The sequence below is a fragment of the Saccoglossus kowalevskii genome, chromosome 20 (genome assembly GCF_978046115.1).
Source record: "Saccoglossus kowalevskii chromosome 20, keSacKowa6.1, whole genome shotgun sequence".
Lineage (NCBI taxonomy): Eukaryota > Metazoa > Hemichordata > Enteropneusta > Harrimaniidae > Saccoglossus > Saccoglossus kowalevskii.
Window position 1 is genome coordinate 23,346,464 of NC_140660.1, and position 27,767 is coordinate 23,374,230.

Below are 27,767 nucleotides of genomic sequence, written 5' to 3' on the forward strand. Positions count from 1 at the left end.
TTTATTTTTTCATATTTTGTATTCTATGTTCTTACTGTGGTACCAAAAAAAGTAGGTGCATGTTAATATATCGTGTCAGATTGCATATATTCTCGGGCGGAGCTACGTCACAGAACATTCTATGATTGGCACCACTGTACCATGTATTTCTAAGGGTTCTGTGCGAGCTGCTGTGGAATGCCGATCAAAGAACCATTGAAAACAACAGTACAGTCTCAATCTTGAAGCAATCCTGAGCAACCAAATTATTATATGTTGCATACACAGGGGTAATCTTGTTACGCTGTTCAGGAGATTCTCAAAAACTATCCCAAAGTACAGTTTTCTGAGAGTTTTCAACCTTAGTTTTCACCATGATGGTTGCCAGATGAACAATAGCACTGGATTACTGTTGGTGTAGTTACATTTTGAGCTGTCTAGGTGTTTGTATAGTTACATTTTGAGCTGTCTAGGTGTTTGTATAGTTACATTTTGAGCTGTCTAGGTGTTTGTATAGTTACATTTTGAGCTGTCTAGGTGTTTGTATAATTACATTTTGAGCTGTCTAGGTGTTTGTATAATTACATTTTGAGCTGTCTAGGTGTTTGTATAGTTACATTTTGAGCTGTCTAGGTGTTTGTATAGTTACATTTTGAGCTGTCTAGGTGTTTGTATAGTTACATTTTGAGCTGTCTAGGTGTTTGTATAATTACATTTTGAGCTGTCTAGGTGTTTGTATAATTACATTTTGAGCTGTCTAGGTGTTTGTATAGTTACATTTTGAGCTGTCTAGGTGTTTGTATAGTTACATTTTGAGCTGTCTAGGTGTTTGTATAGTTACATTTTGAGCTGTCTAGGTGTTTGTATAATTACATTTTGAGCTGTCTAGGTGTTTGTATAGTTACATTTTGAGCTGTCTAGGTGTTTGTATAGTTACATTTTGAGCTGTCTAGGTGTTTGTATAGTTACATTTTGAGCTGTCTAGGTGTTTGTATAGTTACATTTTGAGCTGTCTAGGTGTTTGTATAGTTACATTTTGAGCTGTCTAGGTGTTTGTATAGTTACATTTTGAGCTGTCTAGGTGTTTGTATATGCATAGCTTGCCAGTGTGCATTCATTCGATGTCACAAAGGTATATTGGTGTAGTTGTTGAGACTCTCCTGAAAAGTGTAACAAGATTAGCCCCACGTGTGCAACATGTATAAATTTGGTTGCTCAGGATTACTTTAAGACTGAGGTTGTACCGTTTTCTCTATTCTACTTAGCTATTTTAAACAGCTCTTTGACTGACATTGCACAGAGCCCATTGAAATACATGGTACAGTGGTGCGCTTCTTAGGGACGACGTCAAAAGATCGATGTCGGATAAAAAACTTATTTCCTTTAGTTTGGGGGTGGGGGGTTTTGACCTCAAAAAGTTTCCATCCTACAAAAACGATTATATTTTTTAATGAAGTCAAAAAAATCTTGGAGTATTTGTAGTTCGTTTTTTTTTTCTATCCAATCATGGACAGAAATAACCGAAAAGGGGAAAAAAACAGAAAAATGGTTTGGTTCGAGTGTAAATCTGTGTCAAATGAGGTGCATTTGTAAAATATTTTTACACCCACCCGACAACCAACTGCTATGCTATACTACTGTCCGATTATCAATTTGTATTTAATGTTGAATGTAGTCTGACGCCATGACCAATATTTATCAATTAAGTTTCAGTGGGGGGTAGGGTGGTTTGGAAAAAAACTAAAGGAATTAAGTTTCTTATCCGACATCGATCTTTTGACGTCGTCCCTTAGCAATGTGGAATGTTTAGGTTTTAATGCAGTTGGGTGCCAACTTATAATTTTGTGTCACTGGATGTTTAATGCATTGTATATACCGGTAATCGAAAAATAATACACTGGATTTATGAATGAATTTATCAATGAATTTTATATCAATATTAGGATTCATATCACTAATACTTGTGTCATAGAATGACTGATAATCTGCAGAACATTTATGAGTCTAATTATTTTGGTACAATGTTTAATATAGCAGATGAGACTGCTTCTATTATGTACCCTCTCAAGTGATCGGATCGCATGGTTTCCTATGGAGTATGTGACTTTTGAGTAATTGACTATTTTCTATTCGCTGTGAGAATCGCACGTTATGCGTGGAATTGAACGTAAAAACAGGACAAACAAAGGTCATAGGGTCGTAGTGGCCTCTAATAACCCGTGGGATTCGACAATCGCGAAAGAATTTTTGGGGATATTTCTATGGTTAATAATGTGCTTTACACATTTGATGATAGGCAATTTCAATGAACTAAGATAAGGGTATTCAAAAGTAATTTTCCATTGTTGAAGTTCGGTTGGTTGATGTGAGCTACAAAATGAAGAAATTCAAGTTCAAAATCAAATCGTTCGATTTTTGCGGCAGACATTCGGCGCACATCTTTCATGCAATTTGCGAGATCTCGCAGTTGAACGAAAAATTACCTATTGACTATGTTATGCTCCAAAGACCAAAGAAACAAAATCAGAATTAATTATACCATCAAAGTACCTTTGTTATATGGGGTCTAAAGAATAAAAATTTATCGATAATAGAATAATAAATCCAATGTTTCACAAATTATTCAAATCTGTTCTATCGATAATAGAATAATAAATCCAATGTTTCACAAATTATTCAAATCTGTTCTATCGATAATAGAATAATAAATCCAATGTTTCACAAATTATTCAAATCTGTTCTATCGATAATAGAATAATAAATCCAATGTTTCACAAATTATTCAAATCTGTTCTATTCCATGATGAAATCTTTAAAAAAAATCACCATAGAAATCATAAAAAATTGCCATTTTCGTGACCTTATTTTTGTTATATATCATGTTTTTTATTTAAACATTTTTCCGTCCGCCATATCCCTCCGTCCCAACCCTCATGTTCCTGAGCTTGTTATTACAGTAAAATTCTATAATCTATACGTATATAAGTAAAACATTTAGGGAGATTACTCTACGCAATTTAGTTACGTGGTTGTTTTTAAAAGCAAGCTATGCTAGCTAAAAGTTAGGTTACACTTGGACTGTACAATATGCACATCATGACTTTAATCTTAACAACCTAAAATAACATCATGCAATGTGATTTTGATTTCACTTTTTGGAACACTACTACTGTAGAATACTTTATTTTCGCTTGGAATTTATTTTCGCTATTTTCGCTGAAGGGATGATTCCGTGAAAATAAAATCCAGTGAATATACTTTTTTTCCTATATTTCACATTAAACTCATGAAAAATCAGTGAAAATAAATTCCAAGCAAAACACCCAAAATGTCTTTTCAGCGAAAATTAATTCCAGCGAAAATAAAGTATTCCACAGTATCCTATTACGATGTAGTGAGAAGACATAACAATTGTCGGGAGGGGCCTAAAGGAAAACTTAGTCGAGAGAGGTGTTAACTGAAAACCAGTTTTGTAGGTAATGCTTCACATCATACTGTAAAGGGGGTAATTATTCACTGGGTTTTAATTTAGCTTATTTCGCTGACTGGAAAAATGCGCTAAATTAAAACACAGTGAATATGTACAATTTATCATAAAACACATTATCTAAATGACCAAACCGTGAAATTAAAACCCACTGAATATGCCTGAAATAGTAAATCAGTGAAATTTAAACCCAGTGAAAATTAGTCATTTTACAGTATTTAGTTTTATAAAAGACTGCATTTTGATCGGCAGTCAGACATTTACACATGCAACTTTATGACATCCTGTCTCAGCACAGACCTGGGGCTAATCTGCACTGGCTTGGAAGGTTGTAAATGATTAGCTAGTTTGAATTTGCATAACAATACTGACAATGAACGTGCATTCAACGCCACAAGTTTTTTTGTTTTTTTAGCCAATCAGAATTCATCTTCCGAGCCAGTGCAGATCAGCCGCAGACCTGTGTTACTGTAAACTCTGTATTAAAAGCTGCGGCTTCTATTAAAATGGTACAATACAACACAGGGGATGCGGCTTCTATTAGAGCATCTACACATATGAGAAATGGTGAATTTTTGGGTCTAAATTCTTCAAAAAGAATATGTGCGGCTTCTATTAGGGATGCGGCTTCTAATACAGATTTTACGGTATATAGAATTCCTATTTTGGCTAAAATAACTGCCCCTTCGCATTAGTGTTATACACGAAACTTGATACCCAGTACTTATTTTTCCAAATTAAGTTGCTTTTTAATTGCATATTTTAGTGAAATATTAATGTCATACATAATTCAATCTTTGAAACAGCAGAAGTAAACACACAATAATGATAATAAAATTTGAGTTCAAAATTTCCTGTATAGTTTTAACTAGCCTGAAATAGAATGTCCGTGAACATAATAAAATCATGCGTAGAACTCCTTTCGAACCAGCAACTAGCAGCATAACTGCAAATTTAAGCAATTTTATTCCTACAATTTAGTAAAGTAATCACTGAAACAATTTATTATATCAGTAAAATACTAGCTGACTGACGATTGACTTCGAAATGATCAAAGTTTTGAGCAAACTCCTTGCACGATATATTCGTCAGATCAGTGTAGAAAGAATGCAGACCTGCAGTGTTCGTGCACACACCATTGTACTTTCTGGAGGTACCGGTATACATCAACTATCAAGGGGAATGCTGAGTTATTTTATTTTAACAGTTTCTCTTAACATTCAACATGGCATAAAATAATGCATAATTTTTATGTATAATCACAGTCAATGTTGTCAATAGTTTAAGTGTTTGTATTTCATTTTGTGTTAACTCATTGAGTATATTACAGTAGCAGTAAACAACTCCTGTCTTTCTGTGTGTATTAGTATGTGTTCCACAATTTGTATTACTAGTAGGGATGATTTATAATTGTCCAAAAATGCCATTAAATTTTGAATCTCAGAGTGAATTACACTTAAAGTGTGTAATACTGTGGAATACTTTATTTTTGCGGAAGGAATAATTCAGTGGAAATAAAATCCAGTGAATATACTTTTTTTCCTATCTTTTACATTCAACTCACTAAAAAACAGTGAAAATAAATTCCATATAACACATAAAAAGTCATTCCTGCGAAAATAAAGTATTTTACAGTATATGAAATGTTAGGATGTTGCTTATTCTCAGGTAAATCCAGTCTAGACTACATGTAACTACAAAGTGCCAAATATTCTGTCATCTCAATCTTGTGCATTTAGCCTACTTCAAAACAATTTGTTTTATTCTGTGGCACACACGTACATTCTGATCTGATATTTAATTATTTGGTCATTGGCGGCATGTCTTACTCAACCTATGTTGATTGGGTACTGTAATAGCATTAATTATTCACTGGGTTTTTAATTTCGTTAAGTAAAATCCGCTAAATTAAATCTACCTAAACATGTAAAATAACCATGAACACACTGTTTCTCTGCCAAGTTTGTGAAATTAAAACACGGTGAAGATGCTCAAAACATCAAAATAGTGAAATTGAATGTCAGTGAAAATAAAAGGATATACAGTATCAATATCTCCATCAACATAGTTTGAGTAAGACATGACGTGAAAAGAATTGTTCTTTCCATCTCAAGAATTTTACACTTGCTCCTCAAAAATAACTTATTTATTTCTCCATTTTTTTCTATTCATATGGGTTACTTGAATGTAAGAAGAAAATAACTTTTCTAATCATTACATATTTTCTAATTGATTTCATTCTGTGTAATATTATGCAAAATATTCAATATTTTGTTTACCAGTACTACATGTTATATGCATGTTTTATTTGCATTGAAGGACAACAGAGAATTGTTGATACATATTCATAACCTGTCTATTCAGTACCCTTATTTTTTAAGTCACTAATGTTTGTAAGCCAATTTATAATCATGTTCTTGCCAAAAAAAAAAAACGGGATTATAATTTTGTGCAAAGTTGAGTTTTTCATTTGTTTTTTTGTTATGACCAGTCACAATTTGAGAAAATCTCTTAAGTTATATATTTATTTATTAAAATTCTGGTTTGTATACGCATGTCGGTTACCGATACCTTGCAATTTTTATTAGGTTACAAAAGAGCACAATAAAATGAAGAGTAGTGTTTGAGTTTGTGAATGAATGAATGGTCTATAGGATACGTGCTGTGTAATATATTGATCATTATGAACGAGTATTGCATATTTAGTGAAAAATATTGGTATTGTCGATTACTAATATGCAAATGAGTTCAAATTCTCCCCTCAGAGATTTTGTTGCATTTGGTGCGTAAATTGTATTGTCAAGGTACATTTTGGTGTAATAATAAAATACTAAGCCATCTGAAGTTACCTTGCAAAGTATAATAACACGTTGACAGTGTGTGTATGGTAAAATTTACCTATATTTCTACTTCTAACATGCGCGAGAACTTCTTTGATCAACTCAGACATTATATGGTATTTTCTTCAGAAATGGGCATACTGTTTGACTAATCTTACCCTGGTGTTTTACGGAACAACTCAACTTGTATATATTTGTATTAGCTTCGCTGTCGACTTAGTCGAGTGGATCTTATCATACGAGTGGTTGTTCATGTCAACTTTGTACTTTTTCGACTTCTTGAAAACCACAAGTCTGAATGCTTCGATACTTGGTGTGTATGTACCTTGGGTAAACCTCTCTTAGATTTGTTTATTTCATGATGATATCTTCAATTCCCTAATTTTCGTGAATATTTTTGGTAAAATTTTATATTTTCGACTTCTTGTTAAAAACGGCAAGTCCGATTACTTTGATATTACGTATATAGGTACTACATGTGGACCTCCCTCAGATGTGTTTATTTCGTGATGATATCTTCAATTTTGATGAAAATTGGTAAAAAGTGATATTTTCGACTTGTTGAAAACAGCAAGTCCGATTGCTTTGATACTATACATATAAGAACCTCAGGTAGACCTCTCTTAGATTTGTTCAGTTCTTAATTGAAATGTGCATGCTAACAGCGTAGCTATCTCAGCCGAGAGGCTGCTTGTTCCTTAAATATTAAAACCATCAAGTGTAATAGTTTATTCACAAAATACTGGAATTTACGTCTTGGTGCATCATACAGCGAAGGTATTGTATTAACATATAATTGTCACACTCTGTAGTGAAATATGCATATGACATAAGTTGTTGCCTGGCGTGGCGACCAAGGCTCACCAACCCTGATAATGCTAATTATTATACGTCATGACCATGACTGCCAATCAAATTTGCACATTACAGGTGGACATATTTCTCGTGTCAACCTGCTAACACATGTATATGTCTACCTCCATCCAGTAACCTTCCTCACAAAGGTTTCCTGACTTACATAAGTAACTTGACATAATTATCTTGCCAACTGTGACTGGTTTATGAAGCAGTAGGCAGGTGACAAAACTCTTACCAGCTAAGCCAGAAAATTAAACCATAGATTATTATTATTAAAGATTATTAACCAAATGACTTGTAAAGTGCTCTACAATTCAGTGAAAGAAGATGCATGGACCATAAAGATGCATATAACCAAGCGATTATGCCATTTCATGCTTCACTATTGGTACACCCGCCCTAAACACACGAATCATAATAGACCATTTTCCGTTCACTGCGAGAATCACGCGTTATGCGTGAAATCGAACGTAAAAACAGGACAAACAAAGGTCGTAGTCGCGTCAAACATCGCGTGGGATTTTGACAAACGCGAAGTACTTTCGGGGACATTTCCATGCTTAATAATGTGCTGTCCACATTTCATGATAGGCAATTTCGATTAAGTGAGGGTATTCGGAAGCAATATTCCCCTGTCGAAGATCGGCCGGTCGATGTGAGCTACGAAATAAAGAAATTCGAGTTCAAAATCAAATCGTTCGATTTTTGCGGCAGACGTTCGACGCGCGTCTTTCATACATCTCGCGAGATCTCGCGATTGTACGGAAAATCACCTATTGGTACACCCGCCATAAACACACGAATCATAATCAACTGATACCTGCAGAAAAGTGAGGGACAGAGACCATAAGCTGATGTTCCAAAGACACGCGGAACACATTTACCATCCCAACGACAGTCTAAAACAACATTGTGGTCGCTATTCTGAGAATAGAATCTGAGATGGCAAAAGAAGCAGAACAAGTCGGCTAAACAAATGCTTTGTACCGTGGCTATGCGCATAACTGTCCACAGTATGCAGGAGCTGATGGTTAGAGTCCTGCATAAAATATAGATCATTATCAGTGGCAGTCTCCATTGGTATAGCTGCATGGTAAGTTTTGAGAAGCACTTGAACTAGCTGCAGCAGGTAACCTGCCCAACGATTGGAGAAGACTAGTTCGGCTGTCAGTTGGCTGGTTCCCGCCTCAAGTGTCATGGCGTACCAAGCCACAGGAGGCCGGTAACTAGTAACGGTTCCGGCATTCTGATTGGTACATCACTTTCTCGTTGCTTGTTCCATTTCCCTTAGTTACCTGACGTCAGCGCTTACGCTCGTGGCCGTTCAGGGGTTTCCTTTTGCTTTCGAAAGTTGGGCGAATAAAAAGAATTGTTTCTTTTGTTATAAATTAGCACAGAACATATCAAATCTGTAAATCTAAGCAGGCAGTATGTATGAACATGGCTTTATTGTAGCATTACAGACACGTTTACGCAAAACGGAACTTGGAATGTTTTCAAATTACGTCACCCAGTCGCGTTCCTTCCGGCCTGAAAACCGGCCCAAATGGAACAATATGGCGATTACTAGTTACCTGCGTCCTACCTGCCATTCGCAAAGGACGCCGGGAACCAGCGAAGGCTGTCAGCAGGGTACATTCTAAAGCAGGACATCCAAGTGAAGCTCTCGGGCAACAATCACCGGGACTAAACCAGGTGTCATCAGGGGTTTAACTTCAAAATGACGTCATTCTGGAATTTTGACACGTGCATTACACAATATGAACTGTTTGTAATATTGGAATGCTCTGGGTTTTGGAAACATAATTTTTTTTATAGAACACAGGTAGACACAGTCTAATCCCATATGAGTTTGTAATACTAAGTATCCAGTCATTTGCACAGCCTGTCCCAATAACGAGTTTGTGATAACTTTTTACGTGTATATCGTGAGTTCGTTTTAACATGTATGACATATCAATATATGCTTAATATAGTATCATTATCACATGCTACCTGTTTGGTTGTTCTAGCCTAAACTAGTTGTCATTATCATTACCTACTTTGCGCGGTTCATGTCACTAAACTGCACGGTAATTAATGTAAAAATAATACTTCTTCTGTGTCGTCATGCACGCAGTACTACAAATTATGTAGAATTTTCTATAATTTGTGCCATTCAGCATTGATTTCTCTAAAGCTCTTATTTATTTTTCTGTGCTCTACTGAATTTCTAAGGAGTCTGTTGTATTTATTTTTCAAAAGTACGTTTTGCAATGTGTGATCGGAATGTCAAAATTATTTCAAATGCTGGTGAAAGAGGTGGTGACAAGGCATGAAACAGGTACATACAGATACTGATGGCTGTACACTGGCTGGATTTATCAAACGCTTACCAACTAATATCTGTACAAACCTATAAGATTGTAGGTTTTATCGTACACTGTTTGTTTCACACAGACAAGTACCCTGGGTGTTAATTTATGCATAAACTTGAATTAATGAAATTTGAGCTGCTGCCCAGCAAAATTGCAACTGGTAGACAGTTTTCAAGACGGCACTTTTTTTCATAATAAACAGATGTACCCGTAAACCAATTTTGACAGGAAACAGAGGCATGGTTTAAAGGCTATTTTTTTTAAACACATTTTTGTACATAGTTCAAACTACAGTGTCCATAAAAAAATACAATAAGCTTTCCGAAAATATATAGTTTCGTGGACAAGGGAGGTCATCTTGGTTGCCTAATTAAAGTACATGTCAGGTAAACTTCATCTCTACCTTAAACGATGTCCGGCTACTCATGTAATTAACGTGTATTATGAATGCAACCCAAAACACCATATTATAACTCTTTATTATCAGACTGATGTTTCCAAACAGAACAATGACTAGCTTATTACCGTTTTTCAGCTTCGGCATGAACTGGCTGAACATCAATTCAAAGATTGACAAAAGATAAATCCAAAAACCAAAACCCCAAAAAGATATGAAATGATAGCTTATACGATCCTTAATGAGAAGGTTACTAAATAATTACGACCATGACCACTGCGTTGAGAGTCACATCTGAAAGCAAACACAAAACATTTGCATTTCTTAATAGTCATAGATGGCGTTCAATGTCCAATTGCATTGTTATTTGTTTCTTGTATATATCTATACGCAAATATTTATATTGACTGCTAAAATGTTACGACATGAAACTGATGAAAGAATTGGTTCCCCAACTTACATGTCTATCTTTATTTTCCAACTGTTCCATCTACTTGCCTCGTCTAGTGACAAAACACATAACAAATAAACGACATTGAATGTGTAATTAAACACTTAATAATTGCCACTTGAATTAAAAGCTTGTTTAACTAGATAGATATAATTGGATTGCATGTCATTGATTCACGTTTTTAGGCATAAAACGGGGGCTTCTAGAATGTTATAAATAAAACACTTACCTAAAACTCACAAAGAGGAAATCGTTTTACATTACAAGGCGCATCATTCCATCCATACCCTTTCTTCCCACTGTAATTAATAAAGATGAATCGTCGAGTAGGTGACTAAGAATTGCCTCCGATACGGAAAACATAATAAAATAGAACTACTATAAAACCGTTATTGTTATTCACGCACTCGTATAAAAAACAGTTCGTCAGCTTTACACGCACATAGCTCTATATCTACCGACATATTTAATAGTTTCCATTAAATTTCAAATTTTTTGTCATATGTCTTACCGTAACTCTACACAATCCTCAACATGATCATTATGATTGTTTGGCTCATGCGGCAACCAACCTGTGTAAATCACTGGTCCACCAGTAACATACTCAAAGTTTTCCTTGTCACCGACTACATCGCTCACACCAATCCAATAATTGTCTGTTAGAGAATAAAAACATAATTGAGAAATTATAGAACAATTTACACCGCAGTTTAAAATGAGACATAGATATGTCAGATTATTAGTCCCCGTTCAGACGAAGTTCGAAAACGGGGACTTATAATTCGGTCTCCGTCCGTGCGTCCGTCCGGAGTCATATCTCAGAATCCCTTGGACCGATTCCGTTCATTCTTTGCATGTGCCTAGTACTTTATGTGGGACATATGCACATGCAGTGGTTTAGCGATTCAATTCAAAATGGCCAACTGGCAGCCATCTTGTTTTTTGAAAATGTTGTATTTTGGACATGCTTTGTCAGTTTTCATTCATACTTGGTACATAGATTATACATGTTAGGATACATGTCCATGATTTATTTCGCAATTGGATCAAAGATGGTCGACTGGCAGGCATCTTGTTTTTTTATGCGGTATCTTGGACGTGCTCTGTCAGTTTTCATTCAAATTTGGCACATACATGTACTTTATATACATCTTAGGATGCATGTTCATGACAATTTGTTTCAAAATCTGGTCAAGGATGGCCGATTGACAGCCATCTGACTTTTTGGCCTTACTACTATATTTCCAAAATGTATGTACCATTTTCATTCGTATTTGGCACATACATCATACATATCAGTGTGTTTCATAATCAGATCAAAGATGGCGGAATAACGGCTGTTTTTATTTTTGGCCATATTACTACTACATGGAACACGTGTTTTGATGTTAATAAACAATTTGTTGTATACGCCACTTGGACTCAAGTTTCAAGGACACGCTCGTGACAACCCTTCCGCTTTAATATGACGAGCACAAAGAGAACTTTCAAAAATTTAACGGGGACTGTGTCATTTTCAATGACTTGTATGATTATTGATATACATCTGTTATCGTAACACCGCAAGTTACAGCGTGGCGTATTTGTGCGAGTATTTGCATATTGCTATATCAGGAAATGCGAATTCCAAATATGGAACGACAACGTGCGTGAGCTATCCCCAATAGTAAAAAACTAACATGGCAGCCCCCAGCGCGAAATTTAACTGGAATCCTACACAAAGAAGTTTGCTGAAATTGTTTTAATTTTTTTGGATTTCGGCATTCCCATTATGTATTCTTGGGAGGAAAGATGTCAAATAATAATGTTATTACGAGGTTACCACAAAGTATATACTCAGACACTCCGGCAGTACTGTTTTTGTGCATACTTTGCGATATCTTCGTAATAACCTACGTAATTCATCTAAGTATCAGTTCTGACTTATGATTTATATCATTGATATCACTGTCATTATAGTGTAATATATTTTTTTTCAAATTACCTTCTCCCTCTGGTAAGAAATCAGTTACTGCATCCTGTTCTGCTTGGGAGCAGATCTCTGCAAGTCTGCCACATTGTAATTCACATTCAGCCTTTGCGTCTTGCCATGTTATTTTATCAGTTAAAATTAAATACTCAGGAATACCTGTATGTGACAACTCAAAGTTTAGTGACAAAGACTCATATATGTATTCATTAGTTGGGTAGATTCATTCTTGTCAAAAGATGGTTTCACATCAGAGATATACAAACAGGGATATAAATTATACTTTCTCATATCAAAAGTACTTAGACCATAATCTAATCTAATCCCCTAGAAATGTGATTGAAATCTAATTGAGTGTGTTTTTTTATTTGAATATTTTTTTTTTTTTTTTTTTTTTTTGGTGTTTGATTTTATAATAATTTTATATATTTTATATATAATTATTTTCATTTTTTCGTATAATTGCCCGATTGCGAAAGCACAAATATCTTAAAAATCTGGACATAGTATTTCGTTCAACTCTCGAGAAGAAGAAAGACATCGGGATCGGATCTCATGAGCGAGATCGTTTAAGAAGGTTGTTTAGGTCGTTGGATGTTCGAAGTCACAAAATATAAAAATATATATGTATAAACACAATTTGAAAAATATGACTAAAAACAATTAAATGAACACATAATCTTATAGTAATGCAGCGCCCTCACTGGGACACTGTTGGAAGATATTCATAGGCCGAGGTGTGTGTGTGCTGTTCAGTAAATATGTCACGTGATGGGGTTACAAGGAAGCTGGTCGTTTAGAGATTTATTATGTTGAAGCTATGTCAACTGGTAGTCAGACACGTATGGACCGAACAAACAAACAAACAAACATTCTAATTCAATGAGGCCAATGGTGATACCGTTCAATGCAGTATTTTGTATAACTTCACCAGTGCCCTGGTATAGACTAGAGGCCAAGCTCACTTTCTTGATTATTACAGAAAGAAATTTCCCCAGTCTGTGTTATTGAGCTATTCTAGGTGTCTAGCTTTTCATTCCAACGTGATGGTTATAATACGACAGTTATCTCATTGATAGGGGGATGGGGGAACTACTTGTGATTTGAAATGACTTGGACTACTTATTGAATTTCGGAATGTTATCTGTCGCTAATCACTTACTGCTATAGTCACCCTTATTGAAAAATGTGACCTGTAAACTAACGCAGGTAATTCTCAATTTGAAGAATTTGTAGGTAAGCATCCTGTGGAAAAAAGTATGTTAGACAATCACCATAAATCCTAGCAAACTGTTAACATAAGAATATAGTCAGCTGAGTCACTTTAATTATATTGTTGTAGCCAAGTGACCACTACTCAACATTGTTGATTAGTGAAAGGTAATGGCGGTTGCATAACAGTTGGCATTCAATGGATGGAGGTGCAGGAACTAACAGGAAGTTATTACACAGGTTCATATGCTAAAATGTTACATAGAATCTATGTATGAAAGAGAAACAGGAAGTTATTACACAGGTTCATATGCTAAAATGTTACATAGAATCTATGTATGAAAGAGAAACAGGAAGTTATTACACAGGTTCATATGCTAAAATGTTACATAGAATCTATGTATGAAAGAGAAACAGGAAGTTATTACACAGGTTCATATGTTAAAATGTTACATAGAATCTATGTATGAAAGAAAAACAGGAGCTAGTTATACAGATTTATATGTTAAAATGTTGCACAGAATCCATGTATGAAAGAGAAACAGAAAGATATTACAAAGGTTCACACGCTAAAATGCTCGAATTTTACACTTAGTGTTACTATTGTAACGTGGTCCTTTGTTGCTTCTGTAGAGGTGATAATTTACAAACAAAAAGCTGAGATACTGGCGTGTTGCACTCGATTTTAATGGCATAGAACTCTTTGCAAGATTCATAATTGTACAAACGCAGAACAAAAACACAAAAAGTAGGTCCACAGACTAGGCTATGTCACGTGACATTACATTACAGCGGGAGAGTCGTCACCTGCGCATGCGTCAGATGGCCATAGCGTGTTATTGTTTACAAACGAGCGTCTACCTATGAGCCTTTACGTTTTTAGCGTTTGTTATCGTTGATTGGGACTCAATTCCCGCGCGTGCACAGGTGACGACCCTCCCGCTTGAAGTAAATTTTAGACACAACAAATAAAAACATAATTATAATGCCACATGTAAATAAGCCCTTCGATGATGTGGTCAGATGATGTATTGGAAACGAATGTTTGGGTGGCAACTACTGTGAGCCAACTTGTGTTTTTGAAATAAGTGGTTTTCAATAAAAACAAAAATCTGAGTTTAGTGCATATGGTGCTAATCTCGAGACTTAATTTGCATATGTATATTAGCTTGGAAATGATTATACAATGATCTTCCGTAGCAACCATTTACATGTAATAACCTAATTGACATAAATAACAATAAACTTACGCTTAAACTCGCAAACAGCAGCAATTTTATTGCTACACGGTATGTCATTCCACTCATAGTCATGGTTACCTCTGTAAATTTAAAAGAGTTTATTTTACAATAATTTATAGAAACACTTAACATTCTTCAGAAAGAATTAAAATGGTTACACTAACTGCTAAAACACAAATATAAAACATACAAATTTTACAAAAAATACTATCTAAAGCGCGACAATGGTTTAAAAAAACCCAACAAACTACAATTAAAAAAACTATTGATATATGTAGGTAATAATATTGAAAAAAAAAATAGATGAAATAATAATAAAAAGGCAATATACAGTAAATCAATGAAACATGGAAATGAGAAAAAAAACGTATTAAAGGAGAAAAGTATTTATGTTGCTGTCTAAGGTTCGTGTTATTTTTGATAAATTGGGTAACTGGTATTTGTACATTCGGGTTTGTATCACCCATTAATTTTAAAAATTTGTTGTAGTCGTCATATTCGTGAAGTTTATAATGTGCTTAGTAGTCTCTTCAAATAGTGCTTTAATCATAAATTTAATCATAAAATGGCACTCATCTTCTATTTTGTTATTGAAACACAGCTCGCAGATTCTTTTTCCTATTTCCTATTTTGGTTTGGTGTACCATCCTGTTTAAATTCTTAGTTTACGATTGCTCAGACGGAACCTACTTAGACATTCACTTTATTTTGATCACACAATTTTCTAAAGTAAATTCAGTTTATTCCTTCTGTTATTGTTATTTTGGTTAACATCAGTCCCTATGTTAATTTCCCTTTTCCAGTGTAATTGATATATTTTTTTAACTTCCAAACTTAATTTCTTGGTTTCTCTGTCGTTCAGTATAGTTGTTGTTTCGATAATACTTTCGCGTTTGTCGAATCCCACACGATGTTTGACGCCATTATGACGCTATGACCTTTTTTTGTCCTGTTTTTACGTTCGATTTCACGCATAACGCGTGATTCTCGCAGTGAACGGAAAATGGTCTATTACTGATGCATTATAGATGAGAAATTTTGAATTGTTACGTTAGACTTTCGAACTCAATGTTGAATGAGCACGCAACTGTTTTATTCATATCAGTGAATGAAACCGTTCGAGTCTGTTATCATATAACTTTATACGATCAAGAAAACCGTCCTCTGATTTTCTTAGCGTTTTGGGGGGCAACATTCGGAAAATTAATTTGTTTCGTTGTCAATATCAATAATGATTCACACTCGATAGTTTGAGAACAAATTATGTAATATCTGAGTTGTTCTTTTTCTGGAGTTATTTTTGACTCCGGGTCACACTCGGGGTCAACACATATAATGTAGTGTGACAATAAAACAACAGAAATCCACTGATCCACTATATTATTTTGGTCATTGTGTGACTAAATATTATTTTGGCAAAATGATTTATTTCAAAATATTAATTGTCAAATCCAATCCTGTTTCTTTCAAAACATTATAATTGTGGCTGTCTCCAGAATACTTTAGGTTGGTAGTTTTAAAAACGGAGAAGATAATTGAAAAGAATCTTTGTACATCTGTTGAATAACAAAGAATTTGCATTCGTTCGAAACGTTGTACGAGCTACGAGTTCGCCAATGCATCAGCGTTATCATATTATGCACTGTATTTAACTTTTAACAAAACGATAATACATTTAAATTTGTAACTGTTACAGCCATTTTAATTATGAGCATTAGCAAACTTCTTACTGAGTGAATGGTTATGCAAATTAGCAATTATCTCAGCTTCTTTTTAGTGCACATCCCAGAACTTTAAAAAAATAGCTCCTAGACGCTTTTACCTTTTGTTTTGAAATTTTCACAAATAATTTACAATGTTTTTATCTTCAAAACTCCGTCGGGCATTGTTTTTGGTTGAACAGTGTTACAACAATCGAACACTACAACTAGCCTGGGTGTTAATTTATGCATAAACTTGAAGTAGTGGGCTGCTGGCCTGCAAAATTGACAACTGGTAGACAGTTTTCAAAACGGCACTTTCTTCATAGTAAACAGATGTACCCATAAGCCAATTTTGACAGAAAACAAAAGCATGGTTTAGGAGCTAATTTTTTAAAAATCACTTTTGACCAAAAAAGCACATTTTTGTGCATATTTCAAACTACAGTGTCCATAAAAGAAAAATAGTAACAAAATCTTAAAATTCATACAATAAGCTTTCCGAAAATATATAGTTTTGTGGACAAGGGAGGTCATCTTGGTCATCTAATTAAAATACCTGTCAGGTAAACTGCATCTCTATCTTAAGAGTGTTGTCATAAAATTGTACGAGTGATGAATAGGAAAATGTTTCGTACAGTCCGCTTACACAATGTTGATCATTGATCTATTAGTACATTACATGCCTACATATATCAGCCAACATGATCACAATAGGTGATTTTCCGTACAATTGCGAGATCTCGCGAGATGCATGAAAGACGCGCGTCGAACGTCTGCCGCAAAAATTGAACGATTTGATTTTGAACTCGAATTTCCTTATTTCGTAGCTCACACCGACCGGCCAATCTTCGACAGAAGAATATTGCTTCCGAATACCCTTACTTAATCGAAATTGCCTATCATCAAATGTGGACAGCACATTATTAAGCATGGAAATGTCCCCGAAATACTTTCGCGTTTGTCGAATCCCACGCGATGTTTGACGCGACTACGACGCTATGACCTTTGTTTGTCCTGTTTTTACGTTCGATTTCACGCATAACGCGTGATTCTCGCAATGTACGGGAAATGGTCTATTGGACGTATTTATGTTTTGTTTTTATTGAACATATCTTACACATTAAATGAAATATAATTTACTTACCGTAACTCTACACAATCCTCAGCAGTACCCTTATAATTATTTGGCTCATTTGACGACCAGTCTGTGTAAATCACTGAACCACCAGTAGCATACTCATAGTTTTTATTGTCACCGACTACATCTTTAACACCAATCCAATAATGATCTGTTTGGGAATAAAAACATACAAAGATGATGTTTATTCAAGGATTATAATGTCGTGCATTTTTGTACATCGGGTTCTTGTCCGTCAAACGATATCACGTGAGGACGGAAGAAAAGTAAGCAAAGAAAACTCTGATCTTGTTTTACTACTGAAAACTTGACGAATCTGAGAACGCCAGCGCCACCGAAACGGTTCTGGTTACTCTCAGAGGACGAGCACGGCGGCATCGAACGATAACGCAATGATTGGGAAAGATGAAGCAGATAAAATGGGCTAGGTTATAAAGTAGATTACATTATTTACAGTATTCTATCTGGTGCCATCCCTGAAATACGATTCGTGCGATTCCTAACGTGCATCTTACTGGGTTTTACAAAACAGTATTTTGTTTTTCATTTTAGGTTGGTTAAGAGAAGACGACAGTGTTCGAACATTTACAAGTGAACAAGCTAAAAGATCTCATTCGTCAATTCTACGGTAGTTGTACATGTAAACTGTGCAATATCCCTACACATTATCAGTGTTATGCTACTCTGCCAACTGAATAGCCATCATAATCGGCAATCAAGTCTTTGCTGGTTTGGCGAGAAAATTGTGTTAAAAAAAACCTTCTATGAATTCAATATGATGCTGTAGGAATCATTATTGTGATAAATCACCACCATCAAAAATAAACAAATTCAGTTACATTTAGGAGGATAACTTGCGCATTAAGGTTTACATTATGATATCCTAACAATCTATATGATATTCTGGTAATGGGGATTTATAACAATAATTGGCCGCGGATCGGCCATTATTCCTAAACATATGATCAAGATTAAAACTGACAACTTAATCACTGTGCAATAGAAACTACGATATGTAAGATTAGATATTACCAACTACGTCGATCACAAATTAAACACATAATCTTAATCTGTGTTTCACTTCTCCTAGTTATGATTTATATCCCGGAGTTTATGGTGTTTAAACTTACCGTCTCCTGCTGGTAAAATGGCCTTGATTGCATCTTGTTGTGCCTGGGAACGGATCTCAGCAAGTTTCCAAGAAGCAGAAGATTCACATGCAGCCTTCGCGTCATCCCATGTCATTTTATCAGTGAGAACTTGATACTCAGGAATACCTTGAAATGATATTCATTTTATAATAAATCAGACTGTTTTCAGAAGATAATACTAAACAGATCAGACGAGATAATATACCATTTTCAATTTATTGTGAGATCCCTCGTTATGCGTGAAATTGAAAGTAAAAACAGAAGAAACAAACGTCTCAGTCAAAACTTCGTGTGTAATTCGACAAACGTAAAAGTTTGCTGAGGGTAGTCCCATGCTTCATAATATGCTATACACATTTGATGGTGGTCAATTTCGTTGAAGTTAGGGTATCTTAAGATTTCAATATTTAAACAAAATTCTAGTTCAGTGAAACGAAAGTCACCTATTCGACAGTCTACTTGTAATAATATGTAAAATTATTTGTAAAATATTGTAAAATCAATAGAAATCAATCACAATCTATTTATTGTGATTACATTATGACTAGCTATAATACCCATACTCACATGCTGTTATTCCCCCAGTAGATCTCTGTGAAAATAAAATATATGTAAATCTAAATATGTCTTACATAATAAATTCACACAAACATATGCAAATCTGTTACACATACTAAATTCACATGAATATATGTAAATATGTCTTACATACTAAATTCACACAAATATATGTAATATATGTAAATCTGTCTTACATAATAAATTCACACAAATATATGTAAATCAGTTACACATACTAAATTCACACAAACATATGTAAATCTGTTACACATACTAAATTCACATGAATATATGTAAATCTGTCTTACATACTAAATTCACACAAATATATGTAATATATGTAAATCTGTCTTACATAATAAATTCACACAAATATATGTAAATCTGTTACACATACTAAATTCACACAAACATATGTAAATCTGTTACACATACTAAATTCACATGAATATATGTAAATCTGTCTTACATACTAAATTCACATACATATGTGTAAATATGTCTTACATACTAAATTCACATACATATGTGTAAATATGTCTTACATACTAAATTCACATACATATGTGTAAATATGTCTTACATACTAAATTCACACAAATATATGTAATATATGTAAATCTGTCTTACATACTAAATTCACACAAATAAATGTAAATCTGTTTTACATACTAAATTCACACAAATATATGTAAATCTGTCTTACATACTAAATTCAGACAAATATATGTAAATATGTATTACATACTAAATTCACACAAATATATGTAAATCTGTCTTACATAATAAATTCACACAAACATATGTAAATCTGTTACACATACTAAATTCACATACATATGTGTAAATATGTCTTACATACTAAATTCACACAAATATATGTAAATCTGTTTTACATACTAAATTCACACAAATATATGTAAATCTGTTTTACATACTAAATTCACACAAATATATGTAAATCTGTCTTACATACTAAATTCAGACAAATATATGTAAATCTGTCTTACATACTAAATTCACACAAATATATGTAAATCTGTCTTACATACTAAATTCACACAAATATATGTAAATCTTTAGCGCATACTAAATCCACACAAATATATGTAAATCTGTCTCACATACTAAATTCACATGAACATATTTAAATCTATCTTACATACTAAATTCACATGAACATATGTAAATCCGTCTTACATACTAAATTCACATGAACATGTGTAAATCCGTCTTACATACTAAATTCACATGAACATATGTAAATCTGTCTTGCACACTAAATTCACATGAACATATGTAAATCCGTCTTACATACTAAATTCACATGAACATGTGTAAATCCGTCTTACATACTAAATTCACATGAACATATGTAAATCTGTCTTGCACACTAAATTCATACAAATATATGTAAATCTGTCTTACATACTAAATTCACACAAATATATGTAAATCTGTCTTACATACTAAATTCACACATATAAATGTAAATCTGTCTTACATACTAAATTCACACAAATATATGTAAATCTGTTGTACATACTAAATTCACACAAATATATGTAAAGATATGGTACATACTAAATTCACACAAATATATGTAAATCTGTCTTACATACTAAATTCACACAAATGTGTGTAAACCTTTTGCGCATACTAAATCCACACAAGTATATGTAAATCTGTCTCACATACTAAATTCACATGAACATATGTAAATCTATCTTACATACTAAATTCACATGAACATATGTAAATCTGTCTTACATACTAAATTCACATACATATGTGTAAATCTGTCTAACATACTAAATTCACATACATATGTGTAAATCTGTCTTACATACTAAATTCACACAAATATATGTAATATATGTAAATCTGTCTTACATACTAAATTCACACAAATAAATGTAAATCTGTTTTACATACTAAATTCACACAAATATATGTAAATCTGTCTTACATACTAAATTCAGACAAATATATGTAAATATGTCTTACATACTAAATTCACACAAATATATGTAAATCTGTCTTACATACTAAATTCACACAAATAAATGTAAATCCGTCTTACATACTAAATTCACATGAACATGTGTAAATCCGTCTTACATACTAAATTCACATGAACATATGTAAATCTGTCTTGCACACTAAATTCATACAAATATATGTAAATCTGTCTTACATACTAAATTCACACAAATATATGTAAATCTGTCTTACATACTAAATTCACACATATAAATGTAAATCTGTCTTACATACTAAATTCACACAAATAAATGTAAATCTGTTTTACATACTAAATTCACACAAATATATGTAAATCTGTTTTACATACTAAATTCACACAAATATATGTAAATCTGTCTTACATACTAAATTCAGACAAATATATGTAAATATGTCTTACATACTAAATTCACACAAATATATGTAAATCTGTCTTACATAATAAATTCACACAAACATATGTCAATCTGTTACACATACTAAATTCACATACATATGTGTAAATATGTCTTACATACTAAATTCACACAAATATATGTAATATATGTAAATCTGTCTTACATACTAAATTCACACAAATAAATGTAAATCTGTTTTACATACTAAATTCACACAAATATATGTAAATCTGTCTTACATACTAAATTCAGACAAATATATGTAAATCTGTCTTACATACTAAATTCACACAAATATATGTAAATCTGTCTTACATACTAAATTCACACAAATATATGTAAATCTTTTGCGCATACTAAATCCACACAAATATATGTAAATCTGTCTCACATACTAAAGTCACATGAACATATGTAAATCTATCTTACATACTAAATTCACATGAACATATGTAAATCCGTCTTACATACTAAATTCACATGAACATGTGTAAATCCGTCTTACATACTAAATTCACATGAACATATGTCAATCTGTTACACATACTAAATTCACATACATATGTGTAAATATGTCTTACATACTAAATTCACACAAATATATGTAATATATGTAAATCTGTCTTACATACTAAATTCACACAAATAAATGTAAATCTGTTTTACATACTAAATTCACACAAATATATGTAAATCTGTCTTACATACTAAATTCACACAAATATATGTAAATCTGTCTTACATACTAAATTCACACAAATATATGTAAATCTGTCTTACATACTAAATTCACACATATATATGTAAATCTGTCTTACATACTAAATTCACACAAATATATGTAAATCTGTTGTACATACTAAATTCACACAAATATATGTAAAGATATCGTACATACTAAATTCACACAAATATATGTAAATCTGTCTTACATACTAAATTCACACAAATGTATGTAAACCTTTTGCGCATACTAAATCCACACAAGTATATGTAAATCTGTCTCACATACTAAATTCACATGAACATATGTAAATCTATCTTACATACTAAATTCACATGAACATATGTAAATCCGTCTTACATACTAAATTCACATGAACATGTGTAAATCCGTCTTACATACTAAATTCACATGAACATATGTAAATCTGTCTTGCACACTAAATTCATACAAATATATGTAAATCTGTCTTACATACTAAATTCACACAAATATATGTAAATCTGTCTTACATACTAAATTCACACAAATATATGTAAATCTGTCTTACATACTAAATTCACACATATATATGTAAATCTGTCTTACATACTAAATTCACACAAATATATGTAAATCTGTTGTACATACTAAATTCACACAAATATATGTAAAGATGTCGTACATACTAAATTCATACAAATATATGTAAATCTGTCTTACATACTAAATTCACACAAATATATGTAAATCTGTCTTACATACTAAATTCACACAAATATATGTAAATCTGTCTTACATACTAAATTCACACATATATATGTAAATCTGTCTTACATACTAAATTCACACAAATATATGTAAATCTGTTGTACATACTAAATTCACACAAATATATGTAAAGATGTCGTACATACTAAATTCACACAAATATATGTAAATCTGTCTTACATACTAAATTCACACAAATGTATGTAAACCTTTTGCGCATACTAAATCCACACAAATATATGTAAATCTGTCTTACATACTAAATTCACATGAATATATGTAAATCTGTCTTACATACTAAATTCACATGAACATATGTAAATCCGTCTTACATACTAAATTCACATGAACATGTGTAAATCCGTCTTACATACTAAATTCACATGAACATATGTAAATCTGTCTTACATACTAAATTCACACAAATATATGTAAATCTGTCTTACATACTAAATTCACACATATATATGTAAATCTGTCTTACATACTAAATTCACACAAATATATGTAAATCTGTTGTACATACTAAATTCACACAAATATATGTAAAGATGTCGTACATACTAAATTCACACAAATATATGTAAATCTGTCTTACATACTAAATTCACACAAATGTATGTAAACCTTTTGCGCATACTAAATCCACACAAATATTTGTAAATCTGTCTTACATACTAAATTTACATGAATATATGTAAATCTGTCTTACATACTAAATTCACATGAACATATGTAAATCCGTCTTACATACTAAATTCACATGAACATATGTAAATCCGTCTTACATACTAAATTCACATGAACATGTGTAAATCCGTCTTACATACTAAATTCACATGAATATATGTAAATCTGTCTTGCATACTAAATTCATACAAATATATGTAAATCTGTCTTGCATAATAAATTCACACAAATATATGTAAATCTGTCTTACATACTAAATTCACACAAATATATGTAAATCTGTCTTACATACTAAATTCACACATATATATGTAAATCTGTCTTACATACTAAATTCACACAAATATATGTAAATCTGTTGTACATACCAAATTCACACAAGTATATGTAAAGATGTCTTACATACTAAATTCACACAAATGTATGTAAACCTTTTGCGCATACTAAATACACATAAATATATGTAAATCTGTCTTGCATACTAAATTCACTCAAATAAATGTAAATCTGTCTTACATACTAAATTCACACAAATATATGTAAATCTGTCTTACATACTAAATTCACATGAATATATGTAAATCTGTCTTGCATACTAAATTCATACAATTATATGTAAATCTGTCTTACATACTAAATTCACACAAATATATGTAAATCTGTCTTACATACTAAATTCACATGAATATATGTAAATCTGTCTTACATACTAAATTCACACAAATATATGTAAATCTGTCTTACATACTAAATTCACTCAAATAAATGTAAATCTGTCTTACATACTAAATTCACACAAATATATGTAAATCTGTCTTACATACTAAATTCACATGAATATATGTAAATCTGTCTTACATACTAAATTCACACAAATATATGTAAATCTGTCTTACATACTAAATTCACTCAAATAAATGTAAATCTGTCTTGCATACTAAATTCACATGAATATATGTAAATCTGTCTTACATACTAAATTCACACAAATATATGTAAATCTGTCTTGCATACTAAATTCACTCAAATAAATGTAAATCTGTCTTACATACTAAATTCACACAAATATATGTAAATCTGTCTTACATACTAAATTCACATGAATATATGTAAATCTGTCTTGCATACTAAATTCATACAATTATATGTAAATCTGTCTTACATACTAAATTCACACAAATATATGTAAATCTGTCTTACATACTAAATTCACATGAATATATGTAAATCTGTCGTACATACTAAATTCACACAAATATATGTAAATCTGTCTTACATACTAAATTCACATGAATATATGTAAATCTGTCTTGCATACTAAATTCATACAATTATATGTAAATCTGTCTTACATACTAAATTCACACAAACATGTTGCTCGGTGGGGCTTTTCATGCTGTACCTTACAATCCAATATACACACTGTTTTAGTAATGTTTCACAATGACTTCACATATTAGCTTTTAGACTATAGACAATATCAATTCCATTAAGAACAAGTAATTGCATTACACTCTACATTAATTATCAAAACAAATAGTTGTGTTTAAATCAATATAGTCGAGTTTAAACGTGAATGGTCAAGAACATGAATATTACTTGTATATATTAAAAAACTACAAGCTAAAAAATGCTCGATTTTTGATGATTTTTAACTATATAATAGTTGCTACCATTTCAAACGAATATACGTGTGACATAATGTTTATAGAAATGCCGAACTTGATCGGCCAGGGCATGCCAGATATGATCCCGGAACAGAATTTCTTAAAACGAAATGGCCGTCAATCGGCCAATTCGAATCCAATCTGAAGATGTGCGTCAAGGCCCCATGCATTCTCCTTCGCATTGACTATGGGCCTTTTATCACTAAGCTAGGTAGTCGGCAGGGAACGCCCCACTCGTCTGTGCCACAGGTTAATTTAAATATTAATTACCGGATCTACTTTTTGTTAGGCAATGAGTGCGTTCTCGTCGCTACCTGTGAATGCACTAAGCAACGTGGCAATAGTGACCGTGGCAACGAAAGGGTGTTTGTATTTGTCCGTTGTTATGCGAGCGAAACTCATGTAAAATTTATTAAATTTATTCTGAAACCACGCCCAGTTGCACCTTTTTACCTATCGATTTCGTCGTTCGCTATCTTTTTTGTCTAAACTTCCCCGGCTCTGCAAGCACGGGTAGTAAGAACTGCCCCGAGTCGCCTCAGCTGTGACGTCACATAGCATGCCAACGAAAAGTGGGCAGGCGCGGGGTACCCGCGTCACTGAGGCGACGGCGTGAACGCACTCTATGTTTAATTGACGATTCACGTGTACGTCTCCTACTGCAGGATTTACTTTTTCAATATATCAACATGTTGAAAAGATTTTAGCACTGAATGTCAAAATATTTGATTATATTTATTTTAAATAACACACTATTTTTTCAACGGAAGCTTAGGATATAAGTAAAAATAAATGAATTCATTATGTAACAACAATTTTGGTGTAAAATTTTCGCTGTGGCAGAGTCTAGTTGAGGCTACCTGTGGCTCCTACGGACATAAGCTCGAAGACTCTGCAAGGGAGAGTGGGCCTCATGATGCCCAATGTATGTACGAAATTTGAGCAAAATCCCTCCACGCTCGACAAGATCCAGTTCCGAAATTGCCAGAATACTGAATTTGGATCATTTTTGTTACATTAAAATGGCTGCCGTCCGGCCTTCTTGAATCGTATCGAAAATTGAACGTGCATATACCGGTATATCCAAGATACGGGGTGTGTTTGTGAAGTTTGAATGCGATTGGTCCAGGCATGTCTGAGATACAGACGGAGAAGCACGCACGCACGCACGCACGCACGCACGCACGCACGCACGCACTTCAAAATACTAGACTTAATAATGTGGGCACTACCCATAAGTTGAACAGACTTGAACAGTTGAACAAAGTAATTGTATGATCTTTCTGGAAGTATCCGACACATTACGTACGGGTAAGAATATGTTATCCAATATACTGTGTCTAACTTACTGGCGTACAGATGAAAAAAACGCGGTTTCTCAAATTTTACATTTCACGAACTTCAAAACGCAACATCGATACACCCATCACTAAATAAACATGATCGAAACAACACTCGAGCTGGCGTAGTATAATATCTTTGCGAGAATGGGTGGGTGTGAATTTATACACTAATTTCCCTGGTTACCGGCGGAGTTATGTGCTATCGAACATTTACGGCAAAATCCATGAAGCGCGCACATTTCAAATGTAACAGCGGAACTTAAGGCGCGGCGGTGGTCGTCGCGCAGCGCGTGTTCGAATTTCATGTAAATAAACAATATATTTTACTAGCGTTGTATACGTCGCTACGAGTCCCACATCGAACAGGACGCGGCAACACGACTGTGATAACTGCGATAACTGATGTGATGCGGTGATAACTACTAGTAGACCAAAATACTTATTGTAAACTTACCTTTATTGGATCTGCTACGGCAAAACCACCAACAATGAGTATCACCAGTAAGCCTAACATTATTCGTATCGTTGATGCAGTCGTCTTGCTCAGAGAAATCGGAGTAGAATTCGATGTGCAGCGTTTTTTGACTGACAAACAAGGCACTTCATCAGACATTTATAGACGTTGTGTATCCAAAGAATTGTTGCAATTCTATTGGTTGTTATTCATGTCACACGTGCGTGAAGATGTATTAATATTGTTTCGTGTTTCCGCTATTAGGACCGGCAGTCTCTAAATAGCAAAGTTTCGTGTGTGGGACATAAAATTTACTCGCATACACACGGCATTACTAGTCTAGACACATGTCTACAATGTAATTTATACAAA

General features: G+C 33.2%; 1 protein-coding gene across 1 annotated transcript; it reads right to left on the reverse strand.

Moving 5' to 3' along the window:
• Positions 1 to 9,981: 9,981 nt before the first annotated feature.
• Positions 9,982 to 27,522, reverse strand: LOC102800688 (C-type mannose receptor 2-like). Its single transcript, XM_006824383.3, has 10 exons — positions 27,396 to 27,522; positions 19,351 to 19,375; positions 18,763 to 18,909; positions 17,639 to 17,783; positions 14,801 to 14,871; positions 12,354 to 12,497; positions 10,881 to 11,025; positions 10,599 to 10,668; positions 10,379 to 10,421; positions 9,982 to 10,212 (listed from the first exon to the last, which is right to left on the reverse strand). Exons 1-8 carry the CDS (start codon positions 27,453 to 27,455, stop codon positions 10,599 to 10,601), a joined length of 807 nt encoding a protein of 268 aa, XP_006824446.2. The 5' UTR covers positions 27,456 to 27,522; the 3' UTR covers positions 9,982 to 10,212; positions 10,379 to 10,421.
• Positions 27,523 to 27,767: the final 245 nt, after the last annotated feature.